The sequence below is a fragment of the Pseudomyrmex gracilis genome, unplaced genomic scaffold (assembly GCF_002006095.1).
Source record: "Pseudomyrmex gracilis isolate BER0280 unplaced genomic scaffold, ASM200609v1 scaffold_7, whole genome shotgun sequence".
Classification (NCBI taxonomy): domain Eukaryota; kingdom Metazoa; phylum Arthropoda; class Insecta; order Hymenoptera; family Formicidae; genus Pseudomyrmex; species Pseudomyrmex gracilis.
Window position 1 is genome coordinate 384576 of NW_018020591.1, and position 22524 is coordinate 407099.

Below are 22524 nucleotides of genomic sequence, written 5' to 3' on the forward strand. Positions count from 1 at the left end.
TTCCCTCGCAATTGTGGGAAAATAATCTTCCGGATTGAGAAGCCCAAATGAATAAACCGATTTTCCGCGCGATCTCGCATTTCGAATTTCCGCAAAAATGTGCATATCGCACGCGAATCGCGTTCACGGAACGAAAGACGTTTCGCGAACGCGCAACCTTTCGTCGATTTTCTGACAAAAATGTGCAATATTTACGATAAGTGAAAGAACGGGAACACGTTTTGTGAACACAATACGCGCAAAACGTTTCGTCGAAAGCGCCGCTAATGCTTCACACAAGACGGTATTATCCGAGACCGCGTTTGCATCTCGGACGTCCTTTACGATTAGTATTATTTTTCGCAACTCCCCCTCCTCTCCCTTCTCTCGTTCGTCTATGGGGATGGCGGGAAGTCTGAAGGGTTATTTGCATGTATAACACAAAACTCCGAGAACACTCCGCCGGGTTTCGGAGGGAAAAACGCGATCTCTTTTGTCCGAACGAACATCCGGAAGGGGTAAAGCAACATTTTCGTAGAAATGCATATTTGCATTTCCGTTTGCGGGAAAAAGACAAGTATTTGCAAGGAAATGTCATTATTTCGTTATCGCACAGTCTGCGATTGAAAAAGAACAACAGAAGATAATCTCTTATTTGATGTTTTATGTTAATGACATATTTGCCTATTACAAAAATATAAAAATAAAGTACGTGTAAATAATAATTTATAAATTACTTATGTGGAGTGGTAATAATTTATAAAACTAATTTACTTAACGAGATTTGTAGTTACGAGAAAAAAAACGTGATGAGATATAGAAACTATGAATTTCCTAATGTATTTCAGTTTAAAGACAATCGGAAGTATATTCTGATTCTTGTCAAGTCCGCGGCGCAAGACAAATTGTAAATAGACAATCTGAAATTCTAGATGCGATATTGAGATTAAAAAACTTGGCCGCATTTACAATTCATGAGAGAATGCAGGGAGAGGGGGGGGGGAGAGGAAAAGGGACTTCAGAGGTCCACGAGAAAAGGAGTTCTCTAATTACTTCCGCTACAGCCGTTGAACTTCTCGAAGCGACGCGCCGCGCGAAGAGAGGACATATATTCCGGAAGTTAATAATATGTATCTTAAAAGCAGACTTCAAAACTCGCTTTAAAAACTTCTTCTTTAAAACAAAAAAAAAAAAAAAACACATTTTTTTCTTGATCTCCGTGAAATGTTTTTCTTTTTTATTTTCTCGATGTCGATGCCGCGCCTCTGCGGAAAACCTGAATTTTCTGCGAAAAACCACACGCACACACACAATCTCGCATACTATCTATATTCAAGGTCACTTCGTTTCGTAACGGAATTTCTCGCGTTTATTGTTCGTCGGAATTTTGGACGCCGCGAGCAGCGGGATTACGAGGCAATTTCGGGCCGGTCTAATTGCTCGCAAAAATGTTATCAGACAGTGGTCGGATATCAGTGAAACAACTCAAGTTAATGTCCGCCGCTTAGCGCAAACGTCCATGCAATTGTTCGGGAATATTGCCAGAGATAAAGGGGAAGAGGGGGATTTAAAACGTGTTTGTGAAAAACTCCACTTAAAATACCAAAGTTTCAATGTAGTTAAAAAAAAAAAAAAAAATACTTAAAGCGGTGTAGTAACATAAAGCGCAAGATAATAGTAAAAATATCTTTGTGTATATATATATATATTTGCGCGCGTTGATTCAAATAATTAGCTGAACATTTTCACGAGCTCTATAAATTTGTTGGTTCTATTTTTTTCTTTTTTCTTTTTTTTTTATCTCATAATCGTAATTGTGTTTTATATTTAAAGAGAGCAGAGAAACTAGAGTCGACAGTTATTATTTTCTATCTTGTTAGCAAAATGCACACGCTCGAGCTTTTCTAGGACTTCTTTTCGCTTTTAAAAGTGATCATCCTTCTCCCAGGTCTGTCCGACTTAATTTTACAAAAAAAAAATATTACGCGCACACGTTTGTAATAATTTATTTTGTTTGTCGCAACGCGAGTTATTTGTCACTTTTAGTTACCAAAGAGAATCCAATTTTAGATAAAGTTCGCATTTTAGAGAACAAGAAGAAGCGCGCACGATCGACCGCGCGCACCACAAGTTTAAGAGCCTGCCGGCAATTTTCTCGAGCGGTCTCCAAATAATACTCCCTATTCACTTTCGAGCGAATTGTCAAGGCGCTTCCGTATTGTCGGGGACAACCTGTTCGCATCGTTGGTTTGCTCGCGCACAACACCTACGCAAGCCGCTGTGGCTGAAATTACCTGCGGGTGGCTTTTGTTTCGACGCCACTCTCGAAAGCGTCGCGTCGCATCCCCTCCCTCTCCTCCCCCCGTCTCTCTTCTTTTCCGTTCGCGTCGCCCGTCCTCCGTCAAGTCGCCTCGCTCTTTTGCGACCCTCTCGCGACCCTCTTAGTCGCGTTCTCTTCCTTTTCCGCGCCGCTAAACGACCGAGTTAGCTCCGAGCACAAAAAGCTCGGTCACAATCAACGCTCGTCGGAGAAAGAAAAAGAAAGACGCGCGGTTTTAGGCGCGTCGGGAGAATCGGGAGAAGAAAGAGAAGAGAGTAGGCGGTTTCCAGCGAGTAAACAGCCGTCGAGAGAACAGCGCCGAGAAAAGCATACCTTTCTCTTTTACTTGCGGTAGCTTCGACGGGGAAAACATATTACAGACTCGGGGTGGTTTCTTACACACGTATAAACGCGCGCGATACAAGTGCGGAGCAAAGGCGTAAGCTTCTCGAAAGAGAAAGAAAGAGCGAGCGGAATGAAAAAGAGCGTGAGTAAAACAGACCGACTCTTTCATAATAGAAGCGAGTAAGACGAAAATGCGGTCGGATAAGAAAAAAGCTTGTTACACCAACGAGGAAACCGCAGATGCATACTGATCGCGCTCACCGACACAGCGAGAGGGTTTCACCCCCTTCCGTGTTCGTTCTCGCTTTCTGTCTTTTACTTCACGCTCTCTCTCTCTCTTTCTTTCTCTCTATCTCTATCTCTGTTTCTCGGCGAGCGTATCGGAGGCAAGATGGACTTTTTCGGTATCGCGCGGACGAGAGAAAACGCGAAGAGCGCGCGCGCACGAACGTGTGCGAGCCGCTGATGTAACGGCGTAATGAGAGGGATTTGCGCCAGACCGTGATGAAGAAACTACCGGCGCCGGTGGATAGCGCTTAATTGAGAGATTTTGTGAGCTCAAACGACTTCTCGTGACGGGAGGAGAGAGAGAGAGAGAGAGAGAAAAAAAAGCGAAACTCCGCGTGTTCCGCGAGCGATGATATAAAAGTATATAACATCACTCTACTGGATTTATGCGGTAATAAAAAACGAGCTTTGAATTTTCAATTATTGTAAGAATTGTACCGCGCGAATGAAATCGCAAAAGATTCTCGTCGCCGGTTCTCACGAGTTCACTCTTGCGATATAACACAGGTGGAAATATTATCCTTCTCCGGTCCGCCAAGCGAAAAGTAGCTTTACATTCGCGAGCTACTGATTTTCTCCTCCCATCCCTCCTCCCCCTCCCGCTTCGGACATGTTACATAAAGGCGCGAGCGGGCGCCATTAATTGCGAATTTTCTTCTAATGTGCGGATTAATGAGAAAGGGAAGGAAGAAGAACCCGGCGCGCATCAAGATTTTCTCCCTCTCTCCGTGTCTCATATTTCTCTTAACTCTTCTCCGATCCGCTCGGCCAATGAATCACTGAATTCCTCGCGCAACGGTGGATAACCTTTGCTGTTGGCGCCATAAATCAGACTATCTCGCACTCGAAAGGTTTTATTATTTTATTTGCCAACCCCCGGGGGTGTAGTCATACTAGGTAGGTTTCACTGCGGCGCGGTCGCTCGCCAGAAATATGGCCGGGACGACATTGGTCCGGCCGGGGAAGGGACGGAGGAGTCTTTTTGCGAAAAATCTGCCCCGACAAGTCCAAAGACTAACGCGCGTTTCACCGACTATCTCTCTCTCTCTCTTTTTTTCTCTCTCTCTCTCAATGTTCGTTTCACGCGCTTCGTGAAATGTTGGTCTCTCTTTTCGGATTTGTTTCAGTTCGTCAATATTGAACCAGAAAATCTGCTACGCGGTTGTCATTACGTCAGAAGATCATATTCGGCGTTTGAAATACAAAATCTAATCCGATTCGCGGGTATAGTCGAATTTTCCGCAAAACCCGTTTTTCGCGCCGCAAAAATGGCGTGCGCCAGAGACTAGCATCGCCAGAACAAATTGAGTTGCATTCCGCTCTGTTGTAAATCATATACCCGTTGCTTGCTAAACTGTCAATACCAGGTCGTTTACAAACAAGCAATTTACGAAGCGACCGCCGCGATCGGTGCGGCTTAACGTATTATTGCGAATCATTATATGAAACACGCCGCAAATTTGCGGAGATTTTCTCTCCACATAAAGTGTACAAAAGTGTGTGTGTGTGTTCATTATTGCTCATTATGATTGTTTCTAATTTAATTCTTCGCGTAATTCGATAATATTTTGCAACATTCAATATGAATCGACTCGATCGGTTGCGCGCAACTCATCAGCGATCGATCCGCAATTAACCAAATTGGTTTTGCGATAGTTCCGAAGTACGCTGCGGTTTAACACAGAAAAATCGCGCGCGCGCGCGCGTTGTAGAAATTCTCTGTGGCGCTCCTTCAATCACGAGATTAAAAAATATAACTTGCCACGTTCACGTGTAAATTTACGGAACACCATGAAATATCGGACGTAAAACAAATGAATGGAAATTTTGTTTTTATTTTGTTTGTAGATATTCCCGCTCCACACACTGCTGAAACCAACCCTTTCCCCGTTTAAAAAAAAAAACAAAAAAAAAACAAAAAAAAAAGGAAACCAACGCGAATCCGACAACGCGCAGTGTGTCTCTCTGTGTTGCGTTTGTCAACACAGAGTGATAAACATTCTGTGATTTGTTGCTAGATATTAATATTATACGTATCGCGCGAGCTTTTTCTCTGTATCAAAAAAGCAATGCATCAAATGCAAAACTTTTTGATTTATGTCATTTCGCTTTTCGCCACCGGCACTTCTGCGCGGAGGAAGAGATTACAATATATAAAATTGGAAAATGTCCGTTCGAAATCGAAAGCGCTGAAAGAGCGCTTCCACCGCGTTGACGTTCATCGCGGTATAAAAATCGCTTGTAGAATATATTTTAAAAACAGGTATTTCAATTTTTTTTTATTACATTTTCCCTCTCTCTCTCTCTTTCTGATTTTTAAAATAGAGAGGAACGATATAACTCGGAAGCTTCAAAATTTCTCGAAAACGCAAGGATCTCGAAATCTTCTCGCGGAGCTTCGTAGGAAGCATGCACTGCCGTCAGTAAAAGCGGTGTAAAATTATACGATTGTCGCGCTCACTGTAAGAATACAAACGCGTCGACGCAGAGAGATCGTTCTCTCGTGAAAACGGGATATAACACTTCCTTTCTTGTTTTATAGACGTCGCAGCGAGGTAGGGTGATAAAGCGCGCGAGTTTTGAATCCCAATCGAGATACGTTACAGCTTATCCTCGAGAGAAGGGTAGTCGTCTCGCGCGGACATATCCACTCAGATTTAAACAAATTGGGTCTCTCGACTCTCGGCGAGTGTCGGGATAAGGACCATAACCGTTTCTCTTTCGGTTATCCGGAAGACCGGGAGAGAAGAAGCCGGGAGATCGTTTGTGTGAGCGCGGGAACATCGGTTAAGCCGCGGGCGTCTTCGCGTAAAGAAATTTCTATTTGCCGAACATTTTCGCCGACGCGCGCGTGCACGGAAACACACATCGTTCGCGCGCGGATTCTCGCGACACAAAGTAAGATTTGTTTCCGCGCCAGAGTCCCGAGGTTTTAGTACAATATTTATTTCAATTACGTCACAAGCTAAAAGATAGAGCATCGATCTTCATGATAGCGGCGGATCTTCGGCGAGACGCCGCATCGTTGCGTAAATGGACACTTACTTAAAAGGATCTTGCACGGTGGCGAAATTTACGATGAGTGAAAATACGTGTTGCGCGAGCGGTAAGGTATCCGTCGCGCGCACTTTGCGTTTGTTTTCCGAAAAACGTTCGTTTTTCTATTCGAGCGTGTAACCGAGCTCTTCTCGCGCTTTGAATATAAAAGCACAAGCGAGCAATAGGCGCGTCAAGACTTTGGGGAGGTCTCGCGTCAGCGCGGAGTCTTGAAATATATGTTTCTTGCCTCGAAGCCGAACTTAATCGTCATTCGTCGTGGGTGAGTCTGTTATAACTCAGCTGCAACGTAACCGGACGGGAAAGGTGAAGATCTCGCGCTGCTGGACAGCAAGTAGCGCTGACGAGGCATTTCCATTTCGCTTTAAATGCTAATGAACAGGCTGATCCTTCGCACGAAGACGAGGGGGAGGGAAAGGGAGAGGAGAAAGAGGCGGGCTCGTAGCCAAGTTAGACTCGCGTTTCGAGAAAGATGCGAGAGGAAGGGCCGGCGGAACGAGCCGGACAAATGACAGACCTTCTTCGAATTAATTCCGAGGTGCGATTATCCGGGACAGGAAGGCGAATCGCGGATTAAGTGGGGCCTGAAGCGAAGTTTCGTCTTCTTCTTTGCGTCTGCACACGTCCGCAATGTTGGCGCGGAGAAACTCACGGAGAGCCGCAAACGTCCGACGACCAACCGCCGATCCATTCAACCCGGAACGAGATTTAAACCGAGAGAGAAGCGGACACTTGCTTGTCGCGTATGCATAGCTGCAGATTTCTTCATTATTCACGCGAGATTGCCAATTTCCAAGATGTCAAGAAGGTGCGGCACGACCGATGAAACAATTTGTGCGCGGTGTCGCGCGGTCATTTGTATCGACGAGACCGCATTATTAAAACGTGTTACATCGCAACGTCACAAAAACTTGTGCGAAAGGCTTGTTTTTTTGGATCAAAATCGTGTTCGTTTTTGCGGCGCAGTTTTTGCTCGAAAACAATTTGCCGCAATATTTGTTCGCGCGAAATTGCAACGCGGATTAGATTTTTGGTCTTTTTTTTTTAATAACAAATTATTTGACAAATCTGCTGGAGGCAGATACGGGTGTATTTAGGATAAAGTATCGTAATGCTATAATTTTAATACGTCGCTTCTTGCGCGCTTATTGGCTCGCATTAATTAATTAACAACTGAATCAATGTTGGGAATTTTGCAAAATGGTAAATGATGTTTGTTCAGAGTGATTCAATATATTCTCATACTTCGGCGAAATGTTTCAGACACTCTGTATATTCCTTGCGCGCGGAAATTGCTAGTTTCGCGAGAGAGAGAGAGAGAGAGATGTATCGGAGAGAAGTAGAATTTCTAAACCTCAGTTTAATCAAAACTTTAAGTAGCATTACGAGGGGATGTTTGCGCATAAATATATCACGATCGCGTTAAGAGTCTTACAAATCTTATTACGTTCGCGATTTACGTGTTTGAGAGAGCGCGCGATATTCCCCGCGCATCTCGAGATGTCGACGAATCTCATTGGGGAGCATCACGCGCGTGCGCGCGCGCGCGCGAAAAATGTATAGCCCTCGAAATTGCTTCAATGAACATTCGAGTTAAATGCAATTAGACGGAGCCGCCGCCGCCGCCGCCGCCGCCGCCGCCATTTCTGTCCGTTGCGTTGGCTTGAACTCGGACTAATTAAAAGCACGCTCCAATTAGCCCCGGATAACTAGAGTGTATTCACGGTGCAACAACTATCGCAACTTCCGTCCTACTAAGAGATTTCTGATAAGCGCGTGAGCTTCGTTCCGCTTCGTTTTCCTCTCGCCCGAAGGATGTAGCTTTGATGGAAGAGGAGGAGGAAGAGAAGAAGAGAGCACGGTGTTATATTTTAATTAAATTAAACAAATTTTCGACAAACTTTAACAACGTCGGATTAACCAATGACGGAGAGTTATCGCAGGATGAAAACCCTATCGCAACTCTCTCTCTCTCTCTCTCTCTCTCTCTTCTTCGCTGCGCTGAAGGACACACGTAATGTTGTACAATTTTCTCCCGGCGTTCTTTTTCATGTAAAAAAGTTATTTAAAACAGCGTAATAAAATATGTAACGAACATGATTTTCAAACATATATTTTTGTGTACATTACAAATTGAAAATCTTTCCTCGAAATTTTATTTACTCGTGATTGAAATCCGGCGCGCGTGTCTCGCGAAAATATAAAATAAAATAATCCGCACGCGCGTATGAAATTTGGTTACCGGCTGATCGCAATAATCCACTCAATTTCGTTGAAAGAGAGTGAAATTAAATGCGAATCGCGGCTGTGTGTGTGTGTGCGCGCGCGAATGTATGTGTGTGCGTATGAGAAAAAAAAAGAATAGAATTAAATGTACAGTCGCGCGATGCAATCGCGTTCAGTGCCCGGCGACGGATGTTCCGGACGGTCTTCTCGTCGAGCGAAAAAAAAAACGGTTTATTGGATTGTCAGATCTCATGAGGGTCCGCGATAAAATGTTTTGATATCGGCTGAGCAGCTCGCAATCGATGCGCGATCCCGTGTTACCCGACCGACATTCCCTCCGGGTCAACGAAACAGAAAAAAAAGTGACAACCGCGCGTCGTCTATCGCCGGCCATTAATTTCTCTCCCGCTCTCCGAATTCACTCGGCGCAATTTTTTCGCGTACACGCACCCACCTCTCCAATGCAATTGCATCGCCACGGTGTACGCCGCGCGCGCGCGCGAGTCTGATAATGTCGAAACCGTCGACGAAAAAATTGTCATCTTGCAGAGAGAAACGGGGCGCGAAATACACGACGAAACATATATAATATATTTAAGCGAGATAACGAATTTTGTTGTCGACAATTTTTCTCCGTTTCTGTCTGGGACAGCATTAGATATCCGGGATTAACTTTTCCCGCGTTTGTTGGTGACGTTCGACTTTTACCGCGTTCGTTATTAGTTTCCGTCATTTATCGCCGATAAACCGATCACGCGCCATTCGATTAGAACTCGCCGTTTCCGGCGATCCACGATTGCGATTTTATTATATTTTCACTGATCGCAATTAAAAAAAAAAAACAAAAAAAAAAAAAAAAAAAAAAAAAAAATGCATATGTACGCAGTATCGTGTGCGTTCGCACACACCCGTTATGTTATTTTGTTTGCGCGTCGTTGCGCTTCGGGTCGCCGGCAGTTGTCCGATCGGCGACGCGCCGACCGGGAAAATGTAATATGTATACGTGTATAAAATTGGCATGGACGTTGCGAGGCCTCGGTGTCTGTGCGATTCCGTTGTCGTTGCAGTTGCTCGCAGCAGTTCGCATGATTGTCACGAGGCGTAGGACAAATTCAATAACACGCGGTTCAATTACGACGTGACGTATGAACTGTCGTACCGCCGGCAAGCAAAAAAAAAAAAATCGAAAATCGCGAAAAAATAAATCTGTTCGCAAATGCAAGCCATGCGTAAAATGTTTTCGCGCGCGCGAAAGCTAATATTTTTTGTTTTACATCGAAATTATTTCGCCGGTTACTCGCGAATAATAAACTCTCGCGTCGATTGATCGGTCGCGAAATCAGCGATCGGAAAAAAATTCGAAAAATCCATTCGATCATTTTGCGTATCGACATGAGTGCATTATTCTACGCGCGCGTTTGTCATTTTGTCTCGTCACTTCTTTTTTTTTTTTTTTTTTGTATTTGCGCGCGACGACGCTCGCGAAGCTTACGATTCATCGAGCGCGTTATTTTCAGGCGCTCGAAAAATCTCGCTTCGCGCGTTTCGACGTGAATTGTCGCAACGATTTTGCCCGTGAATTTCATTTTGTTCGTTATATCATCATAGTTGCTCACATTCTCGTAATTTACAACAAATCGAAATTCTCCGCGAGACAATAAATTAAATCCCGTTACAGCATTGGGCGTTGATTGTGACACGCGTGTCAATAATTTGAGTTGGCCGCAAAAGCCATCCGGCCGCATTAACAACCCCATCGAAATTGATATTGCGACGCACGAACGTTGTTGACGTGATTGCGACATTATCGTCCTATTATCCCCGTCTCGATAACGGAGTCTCGGCACTTCGACACGTAGCACGCGCTCCGGCGCAAAACGCTTTCCCGCGAGCGACACACTAATTGTTAGAAAATCCATTTTGCCAGGAATATGTATATTAAATAATCAAGAGGCACGAGAGTTTTTGCGCCAAGTTTTTTATATATATTTGTTTTGTCATGTATATTTGTCACGCTTTCATCAGACCGTTATTTGAAGAACACATTTTAAAAATCGTTAATTGTTTTCTCGCCACAATATCACGAATAATTCTTGATGTCACAATCCATTTGTCGCGCGCGCATCTATCTGCTCTCTCGTAGCACAGCCTTAACTCAGGAAAAAAAAAAAAAAAAAAGCAGAGAAACAGCATATAACTGCTAACGTGCAGTTGGCCTTTAAGCTATTTCACGGCGGATTTCAAGTTCGCGGAGACGAGTTTCTCGCCTCGCAAATAGTTTGTGCCGGAGCTTTATTGTTTGCCCCGGAGCGCGGAGGTAAGACAGGCCAGGGATGCGCGTCTCTTCGCACCTCTCTCTCTCGTCTCGTCCTCGCCTCGTTCGTTTCGCGTCGCCCTACGTCAGTCGTCGAGTCGTCCGTGTGTCCTGTTGCATAAATTACGTTAGCGACGGTTCATCAACTTTCGCGAACGAATGAAACTTTTCGACGAATTCTCGTTTCGAATTATTACTGTCCCGTGCGCGGCGGCGGCGGCGGCGGAGGGAGGATTTTAGCGTAATTGTGAAACCGCAACGAGCCGGACGACGCGACCGATAATTTATAAACTAATATCGAACGAAATTGCACGCATAACTAACCAACTCGACTCGCGCATCGTTAAAGTTCGGCAAATTGTTTCACATTTTTTCATTCGATTGTTGCGATTTTCCGATACAGAGGTTTTATGTAATAATTATTATTTCAACCGAGATATCGCACACCTGAGTCTGTGAAATTCCGCGTCGCCGATTTTATTCGCGTTCGCTTGCAAAGCGCGCGGTTTCTGACATAAATTTTGAGCAAAATGAGCGTGAAATTACGTATGGTTGCATTTTATTTGCGGTTTTTGTTTTGTTTTCATTCTTTACACGCTTTAAATTACAATGGCTCGATTACAAAAGACTTTGCAGATAAAAAAGCAAATAAAAAAAATAAAAAAAAAAAAAGATATTCGATGACGTTCACTTGTCATTCCGTTATCGAGAGAGATTTTCGTTTTCGTCGCGTTTTCTTCGGCTCAAACGTCTCGTCTCGCGATGGAATCCCGCGAACGTAAGATAAAAAAAGATTTTCGCGCGTTAGATCGGGCGTTGCCGTAATAAATCGCCGATATACAATCAGACCTGTTTCGTCTCGAGAAGCGCGCCGGAGATTCCGACGATGGATGTGGAAGCGTCTTGAGATCTCGGCGGAGAGAGTCTCGGCATTTCGAAGCTCGGTTAAAATCGCGCGCTTCTGAAAAGTTGATTAGTCGCGCTAACGAAATTCGCGCGTTGTCAATAGAAACGCAATATTGGATCAACGTTGCACTTTAGCCCAGGGCAAACATTAAAGCTCGACAAACTACTCTCCGCGGGCAAAAAGCGCGCGTTTGTGGAAACGCGAATAACGAAGGAGAGAGAGAGAGACTTGAGCGCGGGTCTCCGCCTCAACGTTTCCCCTGGATGCTTCCGCGTGTTTGTCCGCCTCAAATACGTGCCTTCCCCGGGACGTGCCGCGTGTTGAAGAGGGTTGCGAGAAGGAGGAAAAGGAGGAGAACGAGGCAAGGGGTAAGGAAATGAAGACGAGAGAGGCGGTCGTAGGCAGGAATGGCCGCGTCGTGCTTAGCATCGTTTCACGACTCTGAAATACGAACGTAATCAATTGTCGACGTGACCGCGTCTCGCGCGACGTCGATCGCCGGAGAAGAGCACTCGCTTTAAAACACTTCGGAAAATAATGTGTAGCTTGTCTGCGATTGTGTCTCAGTGCGTCTTCAAAATCATCTTTCGTTTCTCATTTTCTCTTTAATTCGACTTCTGGTTTTNTTTTTNTTTTTTTTTTTTTTTTTNTTTTTTTTTTTTTTAATTGTTCAATTTACCCGAACAACGAATCTAAATCAAGTCTCGCGATTGTCGAAGACCGCACGGACGGACTTGCGCCAAACTGAAATCGGTCGTTTTATTAAACTATTTTGTTTTTAATAACTTTGTAACTCGCGCGCATCCAGGTACGGGGTATCAATTTATTATTGTATGGCAAAAAGCAATATCAATTTATCGGAATCGCTTATAAATACGATATCGTCAATGTTGCGAACTGACAATATTTCAATAATTGCTTCTGTGTCAAAAACAAGAATTGAAAAACAAGTAAATAAGACTTTGGGAGCACCGAATGCGCGCTGAATGTAACGCGCGAAATATAAAGTTTTAACGGGTAAATTAATTAACACGTGGAAAAAATTCCGAATCGTTATTCAATTCGAATTTTGAATACGTTTACCTGATAGAATCGTATGTTTGAAAAAAAGTAATCAATTTAGAGTTTAGGTTTTGTCTTTTTTTTCAACAATATTTGTTAAATATTTTACTTGTTAAACGCGAAGATCACGGAGTGATAATATCTTTAATGTTCTTGAACGGCGCATTGCGCAGTCGCGCAATCGAGATGTAAAAAGGAACTCACTTACGGTATCATTAGCGCGCGAGCGCTTTCGACGGGACGGGATAAATAGCGTGTGAATGAAATTAATTAATTCACACGACGCCGTCAAATCTCGCGTATAGTCTCTTCTCGCCCGAATATTACATTTTCCGTCGGCGTTTCCGGCGACGACGACGACGAAGACGACGACGACGAAGACGACGAGACGACATCGTGACGAGTAGATTAGAATTGGCGCGTAACTTCGACGCGGCAACGTACCGTGAATTTCATAATTCGTGGAGATAAACGCACACACAAACACACACACACACACACAATCACGCGCGTGCGCTATTAACGGTGTTACAATTAATAACCGGAGCATTTCGCTAAAACGCGCCCGTCGCCGTCATAATTCGCACCCTCGCGCGCGTTCACTTCTTCGCGAAAGTCCCTCCGCTTTCCACACACGCGTCACATTTCGTTGCTTTCGCATTTAATTTCATTGTTAGAAAACCTCGAAGCGACGTCGAATCGCGCGTCAATTGCCATTCTAATTTTAATAAATGTAACTTCTCGCGCACATTCGTCATAAAATTTCAATCGAAATGCTCTTTGGGAATATTATCGGTTCTCTTCATTCATTGATTCTACGACGACGACACACGTACGTGTCGTTCGACACGCGCAATACATTTCCACGCGAAATTGCGAGCACAATTTCGGAGAGAGATGAAAATATCTGAAATCCGTAATATATTGGCGAAAGTGTACGCATGGATTCGGCGAATTTGAACCAAAAGCTGAATGTGATGCAAATAAGATATTAAATTCTGTGATGTATATTCAATACGTTATGTACGTTAACATATATATATATGTATATTGTTGTATTAACATGTATATATTATTGTATATTGATGTATCATTTGCATTGCATATCCTATGCGTTTGAATTCAAATTTGTCCGAATTCGCGCATTGGATTCTTGGATTAAGAACCACGAATGGATCATGTGAGGACACGCACAAACATTGGCCGGCGAAACAAAATATTTGAAATGACACGGCGCGTTGTTTTCTTGCGCGCGTTTTTTTTTTTGTTTTTGTTTTTTTTTTTTTTGCCAAACCAGACGCGTAACAAAGATGATTCGTATTTTTGCAGGCCGAACCAGCGCTAATGTACGACAGTGTGCAGGTGTTCGCGGTAGGATTACGTACCCTCGAGCAATCCCACGCTTTAAGACCCGCCAATATTTCCTGCGAGCTCGAGCATCCCTGGGACGGCGGCTTGTCTCTCATCAACTACATCAACTCCGTGAGTTTTTTCTTGCTTAAAATGCAAACTTTTCAGGCGATACGAAGTAGTAATTTGGAATTATTTGAATTCTGTTGTTTTTCAAAGTCCCTCGGTCTTTTGAAACGTGTGTGTGGGTAATAATTAATTTACACAAAAACAAATAATTGTTTTTAATAAACGACGCGGAGAAAAAATATCGCAAAGAAAAATTAAGGAGAAAAATTAACAACGTACGTAAAAAGTAGTAGAGACGCAAAAATTTATCTCGCGCGTTTGTTTCCGCGCCACAAATGCGAGCGATGAAATATCGCAATGATTTGTCGTTAGCGAGCGACAACGCTTATTCGCGCCGCTAGTCGCGAACGCGCGGGAAACGTAGGTTTTTTTTTTTTGTCTTTTTTTCTCGCATAATACCATAACACACATGTATATATGTTCGCGGCAATATCGCGGCATTGTCGTCTTGACTCTTCCCCGGGAATAAATGTCGTCGATGGGGAGAAAATCCGCGCTTTAAAAGGCTCCTCCATCGCTCTTTAAAAGCGTCTCTCTTGCCAGGAGAGGAGAGACACATCCCCGAGGGAGGAAGAAACGTGCTGCGGCGGCTTACCGTAAATTACCACCACGCTAAGATCTGGCTGATGTCCAAAACAAACGATATCCGATATAGTGGCGAACATTCGCTTCCGCTTCGTTTGTGCAAATATTTGGCGCCACTCGAAAAGGAAACATCGGATATCACGTGTGTGTGTGTGTGTGTGTGAGTGAGTGCGCGCCAAGCGCACGGGAGATGAATCAAAAGTTTCTCATCATTTCTTGTCCTTTTTTTTCTCCCGCTAAAAGTTTCCGTCGTTTCCCCCCGCTCGTTGTTATTTGCGCGTTCGTAATAATCTCGCATTATTGAAACAGCGATAAGAGAAAAGACATACGCGCGAATTAGAACACGCGCGAACTGAGAGCTCTCGTCTCGGATTGTTTATTTATTTAGACTCTCGAACGTGTCGAACGAGCCGTTTCTCGCGGAGCAATTCCGGTTTTTAAAAAGAAGCGCCCCGCGCGCCTGGGAAAACGCGTTTCTATAAATTTCAATCAACGTTTTGCGCGCATGTCGCACAGCACGAGACACGAGGCGCGACGTAGCGTATAGCCCGGCGCGACGGATAAATTGTTTAATACCATGATGGACGATTCCGAAGCTGTCACAGGCAGCGGCCACAAATCCTTCCGTGATGTTGTACTTCCCCTTTTCAACCTGCACGACATTCTTCCTGTTCCCGTGTCCGACAAGGCGCGATATCCGGCTGTAGTGTTTCAGGATTGATATCCACTAGGGAAGAGATATCGTGAGAGATATTGTTCTTCTATATAATATATAATTTTATTATAGCGCGAGCTAATCCCCGTCTCGCGCGCGCGCAAACAAATAACTTTTACAACACAACTAAATTTATTTCGTCTCGACTTTTTGTCGCCGACTGAAAAAAAACTTGAAGAATATTAATTAAAAAAAAAAAAGAAAAACATGTGTGTGGTGCGCGCGGTAAAATATTTGTGAAATATAATACTACAGAAATTTTATAAACTTTTCTTTTTTTTGTAATAATTTAGTAATATTTATTTATTTGTTTGTGTTTTGGTGCCAGATAATAATTCAGTTGTACGTAACACGCGCGCATAGCGTAACACAGATTCATGTCATTTTTGTTCGATATTCTATTGTTTGTTTCGCGCGCGCTCTGGTTTTCGAGAGAGAATAATTAAAATAAACGTGCTTGTGCAACTGACTTCTCTCTCTCTCTCTCTCTTTCTCCGCGCGAAACGTGCATTAACGGGGAAGAGTCTTTTTTTTTTTTCTTTCTTTTTTCACACACGTCCGATCCAATTTCAACAATTTTGAGATTCGCCGACCCTTCGTTAACCGGGGAAGTCCGTCCTGCTGCTATCCGAACCGGCGCGGCGCGGCCGCATAGAGTTCAATTTTCCCGAATTGTACAGACTTTCCGTAACCCGGCGCGCGCGGCGTACGTGACTTTCGCGCTGCTTGTTAGGAAACAAAAAGTTCGCACGGTAAATGCACCGAGAGACCATCGGAGAATTTGAACGTGGCTGAAACAAAACGAGAAAACTGGAAAGGAGAGATGTAGAGAAACAGAGACGAACGTTGGAGATGAGGAATGGAAGGCGGAGAGAAAAAGAAAAGGAGCGAAGAAGACAAACGCACGCCGTGCACTTTTCGCAACAAGGAGGTACATAATACACGAGCGATATAAAAACCCCGCTCTCGGCTATCGCACGGATATATCAAAGAGAGAGAGAGAGAGAAAAAGAGAAAGAGAGAGGGAGAGAGGAAAATAGACGTGCCTCGTGGTTTTGCACGTTTTCCAAGCGCGAGAAGCGTATATTTGGAAAATTAGTCAAAGCGCACGTAGATGGAAAAGGAACGATGGCAAATCCGGGAGCGCGGAACTTGAACCCAAGTGCACATCGCGTCTTAAGAGCATTGCAAATGCGCTCACTCTCTCGCGTCTCTCTCTCTTCCTTTCTCTCTCTCTCTCTTCTCTCATCTCTTGTCCCATGAGCGAAATAACGTCGCGTGTTTCGGACGCGGGAGCGCACAATGCGAGACAGTCTCTTTGCTACGTGCATCCATAATTAGTTTTAGTTAAGTTTACCCACTCCGGATCCTAGCTTCGTAAGTTTGACCATCCACAGTCAAGGAGAAGGGTAAGTCCCGAAATTCCGCTTCTCTTGCAATATCTCTCGCGCTTCCCGACCTTAAACGTGCATTCTATCTCGAAATAGAAGACGCGCGGAACACACGCGCGCGCGCGCGCGTTATCATTTAATTTAATGGCGTCGAGACGATATTCCAATATTGGTCTCGAATGGGGAAAGGGTGTGGATCTGATCGATCCAAGGAAATATTCTCGCACCGTCGTCGTAACTGGAATTCCTGGCAATGTCAGGCGTGCCTCGACGATCGTTAGACCGTTAGACGTCGAATACGCGAAGTCGAATTAGATGTCGCGATCCGCGCAAAACCGGTGTCTAATCTCTCGCGCACACGGCGGAGAGATCGATAAATATCGCGCGTGATACGCGATATAAACCGCACGCGCGTATGACGCTCCGGGGGGAGATCATATGTCATATGAATACGCAACATTCGCGCGTGAACGTGTAGCTTATCGCGATGTACATTCGCGCGTGCAACCGCGATACGCGCAGCCGAGGACGAAGTAACGTGCTTATATTGCCACGGAACGCACCACCGGTGCGCCGCAAAATTTCTAAGAGATAAGAGAGCGAATCGTTTCGAATCGCACACAAAGCTCTTAACTTGACAAATTTCTCCGCGACGGAGAAATGCGTCATATAGAGCAGAATTTTTTTATCACAATTTCGATCAGAGTTTCTCTCTCATGGATCTCCGCGTTCGTAAAAAAGTTTTTCTGAATTGTACGTAAATATTTGCGGAATTGTAAAATATATCGCGGAAAAAACCGCGATTTAATCTTCAGAATTTGATTATTCGCCGATTATAGCGTGAATTTTTTCTCCAAACTTTTGATTCGTGCAAATGCGTGTGGTTTTACACGCACAATTTTCCGTTCATTGCACAAGCGAAGATAAAGTGTCTAAACTTCGACGCGTCTACGATATGGGGGCGGGCGGGGGTGGTCTCACCCCTTTCCTCCCCTTTCCCACCGATAGCAAAAGCGCCACAGGACATCGCGCAAAACTACTTGGCGGCCTTCCGAGCGTTTTTACCGCCGGATTAGCTATTTCGCATTGTTTGTCTCCGTTTTTCCCCGTCCACCGCCTTTCGAACATCTTTCGTTCACTTGCGCGGATTTTGGCACGCGCGGCGAGCTCCTGTTTGTCTCGCTAGCATTATCCTACTTTCTTATTCCCGATTGAGTTCTCTTTCTCTCCCTTCCTTTCCCCGCCGTAGTTATCTCCCGCGACAAGGGCAGACGCGAAGTGGGTCGCGCGAATTAAAATCCGTCTCGCTCGCCAAATTTGCCATAAATAAGTTAAACGAATATTGCGCGCGACGCTGGCCGGATTGTTGAGGCGCCAAGTAGCGCGCGAGTCCGAGTTTTCAAGTAAACTCCTAACAAGCTTTTTGTGTATCCCACTCTCGACGAGAGAAATTTACGGCTCGTACGTGTGTCTTTGTGTGTGTATGTGTGTGTGTATTTACAACCCGATTCGTTTTGTATGTGGGTGTGTGCCGTGCGCAAACGCGCGCGCACTCGACTTCGTTTAATTAAATCTTAACTGGGCGCGCGCATTCCCTTTAACTTAACTGCGGCGTTCTCCCGTATATAATTCTAGTACACACGGCGGAGTCGGTTTTTCGAAAAATTGTTTATCCTCTCGTGTGGTTCATAAAATTACAATCACGGTCGTAAAGCGTGAGAGATCGTAGTGCGGTAAAAAATTGCACGCAGGAATATTAAAATTTTAAAGTGGTTTTTAAGATACAACACGGTTTCTATCTCTCTCTCTCTCTCTCTCTCTCTCTCTCTCTCTCTCTCTCTCTCTCTCTCTCTCTCTNTCTCTCTCTCTCTCTCTCTCTCTCTCTCTCTCTCTCTCTCTCTCTCTCTCTCTCTCTCTCTCTGTTTCTCTCTCTCTACACCGTGATGTAGCGCGTTTCATGATTCCACTTCACATTTGTAACAAGTAAATTAGATGTATATTTCACAAAGAGGTTTTACGTTATATCTCGGGAGTGGATCTTCTACAGCAGAGACGATGATAACAAAAGGGGTTCAGGAAAAGTGTCACGCAACGTAAAACGAACGAAAATGAAATTGTCGTCGTATGTGAAAAATTTATACTTTTTATATCAAAACCGTGTAAAACATTTTACGTCCGGTATATTTCTTTGTAATTGTTAATTACGCTATTTTATTGTTTAAAATTGGTTGAGTTAGATACTCTTTCTGTCGTCTTGTTTTGTGTAAATTAATTACGATTCTAGAAACACAAATTTACGCGAAAATCGCGTCGATTGTGAACGCGAATGTGTGTTTGCAGGGATCGTAATTTACGCTGCTTTATATTTTTGCTTCGCCAATAAAATACAATCGATGTCGAAAATGAACAGGAATTCGCGCGATATATGTTTGCGGTCGAGGCATCATGCGGGCATCGCTATTTGTGCGATCTTTCCTAATGTAAATAAATATTGCCGCTAGTTTACGGTCGAAAAGAGATCGTAATTTATTGTATTGTTGTGGAATTAAATTTATAAATAGGTAGAAATATATTTGAAACAACTTGAAATAATATGAAATTGACTTTTCAATATTTTAAATATTTCCACACAAAAAAAAGTCGATGTGTGCGTGTATGTAAAACAAAAGTTAGAATGTTGTATTATAGAATATTGTATAAAATTATTTATCACTAAAGCGTGTAAAAATACTTTTCAAGCATGAAACTTGCTATTTTTTTTTTCAGATGCAAATTTTTCATATATTTTTATGTTGTATTTTTATGTTATACCGATGTTATCTTTCCAATTTTGTTATAAATTCTCACTAACGACTTCACAAAACGCCAACGTCTGGTTCATCTGCGCTATCATCCTCTCCGCGACTAATTAACACATGGCGCACGGCCTATGAAAACGAATGTCTCCGCGCGCTCGTAACACATTCCCGGTACCTTTACGATCCGGCTAACACAAACTTCGTTCATATAGAGACACACAGAGTCTGGCTGACGCGAGCCGCGTTACAATCGCGCACATTTTTATTATCTTGCTTCGTGTATTCGCTCCCGCCCATATCTCTGATGCCACGATTTTATCTCGTAACTGCCTTCATGGTCCGTGATGCCATTTTTGCAATAGTCTATTCAGAAACATATTCGGTGCGCCGCTTGGTCTCTTTTATACGCCCGCAAAAATTCGCTTTAACATCTCCGTCACAATCGCGGAGATTCTTTCAAATTAAAAAAAAAAAAAAATGGTTTTTACGTTTTATATTTTTGTTCTCCCGTCGTTACTTGACATGGTAAAATGAAATTTAAATATAAACCAGCTTTTATTGTATTGAATAAGATTTTACATTGTTAATTTTTTGTTATTTTTTACTACTCGAATTGTGTTCCAAGGATTTGATAATAGAAATGTTTCACACTCTATAGAGCGATTAATTCGTTTATAATGTCTTTGAAAACGTAATCTGTTTTTCATGCGAATAATAAATTCGACGAATCGATTGTTCCTCCGAATTCTTTCGATTCCGAAGTTTTATTGCAAAGTTTTAGATCGGCGTGTATCTTCGTCGACTTTCTACGATGGACTATCCGCGCCATCGTTCTTGGTTAAGCAATTGATGCGCGAGCGATTGCAAATAAATCGTTTAGAGAGAGAGAGAGAGAGATCTACATTTCTTTAATTTTTATCGCTGCTTCTCCGGATCTGAGGTTTACATTCATTCTTGCGATTTTTTCATTGAGACGAAGTGAATATATTTATTAAGAGTTTATAAACTCTCGTGCAAACAGCTGTTTAAATTCTTATCTCTTCTGACACGTCATTGTATCAGATAAAAAAAAACATTTCATCTCACGGAGAGTAAACAGAATCAACTAATAAGTTTGTTATTCGCGTAGAGGTAGTTATTGTCTGTAACGAGCATGAAAAGCTTTGTTTATGAAAAGAATTGCGAGATAACGTTTTAATTTTTGTTTTTTTTTTGTTTCATTGTTTGCGGCATAACCAAAAATTTCACGTTTTTTGACGTGATTCTGTTTTATTGGTTTGACTTATCGGAACGAGATATAAACAAACGAGATTTTTTGAGAAAGAAAGGAAAAAAAAATTAAACACAAAATCTTTTGAAATCGAAATCCGCGCATTTTTCCGCACAGCCGCGTTATCGAAATTTCTAAAACCCTTTCACGTAGCTTTTTACCCACATAAAGATTTAGCGCGGGCGCACATTTAGCTATCGTCGTTATTGCGTCAACAGAATTTCGGAAACAAACAATTCAATCGCAAATTACACCGAGCAAATGTGACAAAAAAAAATCGTCGATAATAACGCCGACCGTTTGTTTTTGCTTGGCGCAATATTTATGACCGTTGTTCGATATTCCGCAATGCCGCATATGCTCGCACGGAGAACCATCGCAGAAATCGCCAAAAATAACATTCGGAATGCGAGATCGTTGAATTGCGCGCGGGAACGACTGTGCGCGTTTTGTGCGCATATGTTCCACATTTAGGTGCGCTCCAAACTTCCGATTTGTTTCTTTTCAAAAAAATTAAAAAATTAAAAAAAAAAGCGTGCTCGGAGCTCGCGCGAGGTTTCGGATGACCGCCTAACTGAAATTATCCTCTCCGTTTTATCTGCTCTTCGGTTTTTACCTGTCTGCTTTTTTTTTCCATCCATCCTCATCTTCTCTTCTCCTATTCTTTCCGCTCGACCGGGAAAAAATGTTCGCTCGCCGAAAAAAACTGCGCGACGCGCATCTTCCGTCTCTTTCGCTTTTATTAACTGTAAAATTTTATTTAAATATGCTTCGGAGAGTTATCTCAGCGCTGAGTAGGTACTTTCCGACGGCGAGGTGTAGTGTAGATTAAAACTTTTTCGCGTTCGTCAACGCGAGAACACGTCTCTTTTTCTCGCGCGCGCACGCGAGATTCGCGCGGTGACGGGTCAATTACTCGCGCGTTGAGACGCGAGATCTTCCTTAAGTGATTAGAATATTCATTCTTCGCGCCATCGGTCTAAGCCCCGGCGCTGTGACGGCTCTTAGATCCTGGGATTTAGACGGCGCTCGCGCTCATACATCGTAACGTGGTCGGATTTGCAGGGACGCGGATGACAGGATTGACCTCGCCGGGTCAAATTGCTCTCGTTCTACTTGCCTGCGCGTAACACACACACACACACACATACATATACATACACGGAATGGTATAACGCGATTATATAAATATCGTTCATAAAAGCGCTCGTCGAGCGCGCGGAGAAGATTACACGCGACGCGTATCGTCCTGCCGTCCTCGGCTACTCTTCTCTGGTTCTTTGTGAGGTTGAAAGCGACCGCCACTAAGTCTATTAAACGCAGGACGTTATTTAATCGTTGCGCAGGAATCGGGATTAGTTTACGCGCGCGACATGCGCGCGTTTCGTTCGTTTAACGAGCGAAAGAGAACGAAATAATACGGCGGCTTTTCACGCAGTATATAGCAATGATTCATACGGAGATATTTTGCAGTTAACGAAAAAACGAGAGTTCGCCGTCGGTTTCTCGCTTGAGGAAAAAAATCGAAAATGTTGCGATTATGATGTTTTTTCGATCACGAGCGCGATCTCCTCACGTGCCTTCGCGTTGAAAGACGATGAGAATCTGTTTTGCAGAAGAGAAAGAGAGAGAGAGAAAGCATCATTTATTACGCGCTGCGGAATACCCTCAAGAGAGGAGATACCCTTAAGCACAGAGCAATAGTTTGCAAAATAGATATCATAAATAAAAAACAACAATAAAAAATAATACACAACAAAAACGGAGCGTAATATTGCATATAATATT

General features: G+C 43.4%; 1 protein-coding gene across 4 annotated transcripts in view; it reads left to right on the forward strand.

Annotated features, from left to right (window-relative positions):
• The window catches only part of LOC109859052 (glutamate receptor ionotropic, kainate 2-like), a 133274-nt gene that overhangs the window by 67917 nt on the left and 42833 nt on the right, over positions 1-22524 (forward strand). For all 4 annotated transcript variants that reach the window (XM_020436910.1, XM_020436927.1, XM_020436919.1 and 1 more), the window contains exon 8: positions 13828-13980. In XM_020436910.1, coding sequence (XP_020292499.1) covers positions 13828-13980 — 153 coding nt within the window. The remainder of the gene's footprint in view (positions 1-13827; positions 13981-22524) is intronic.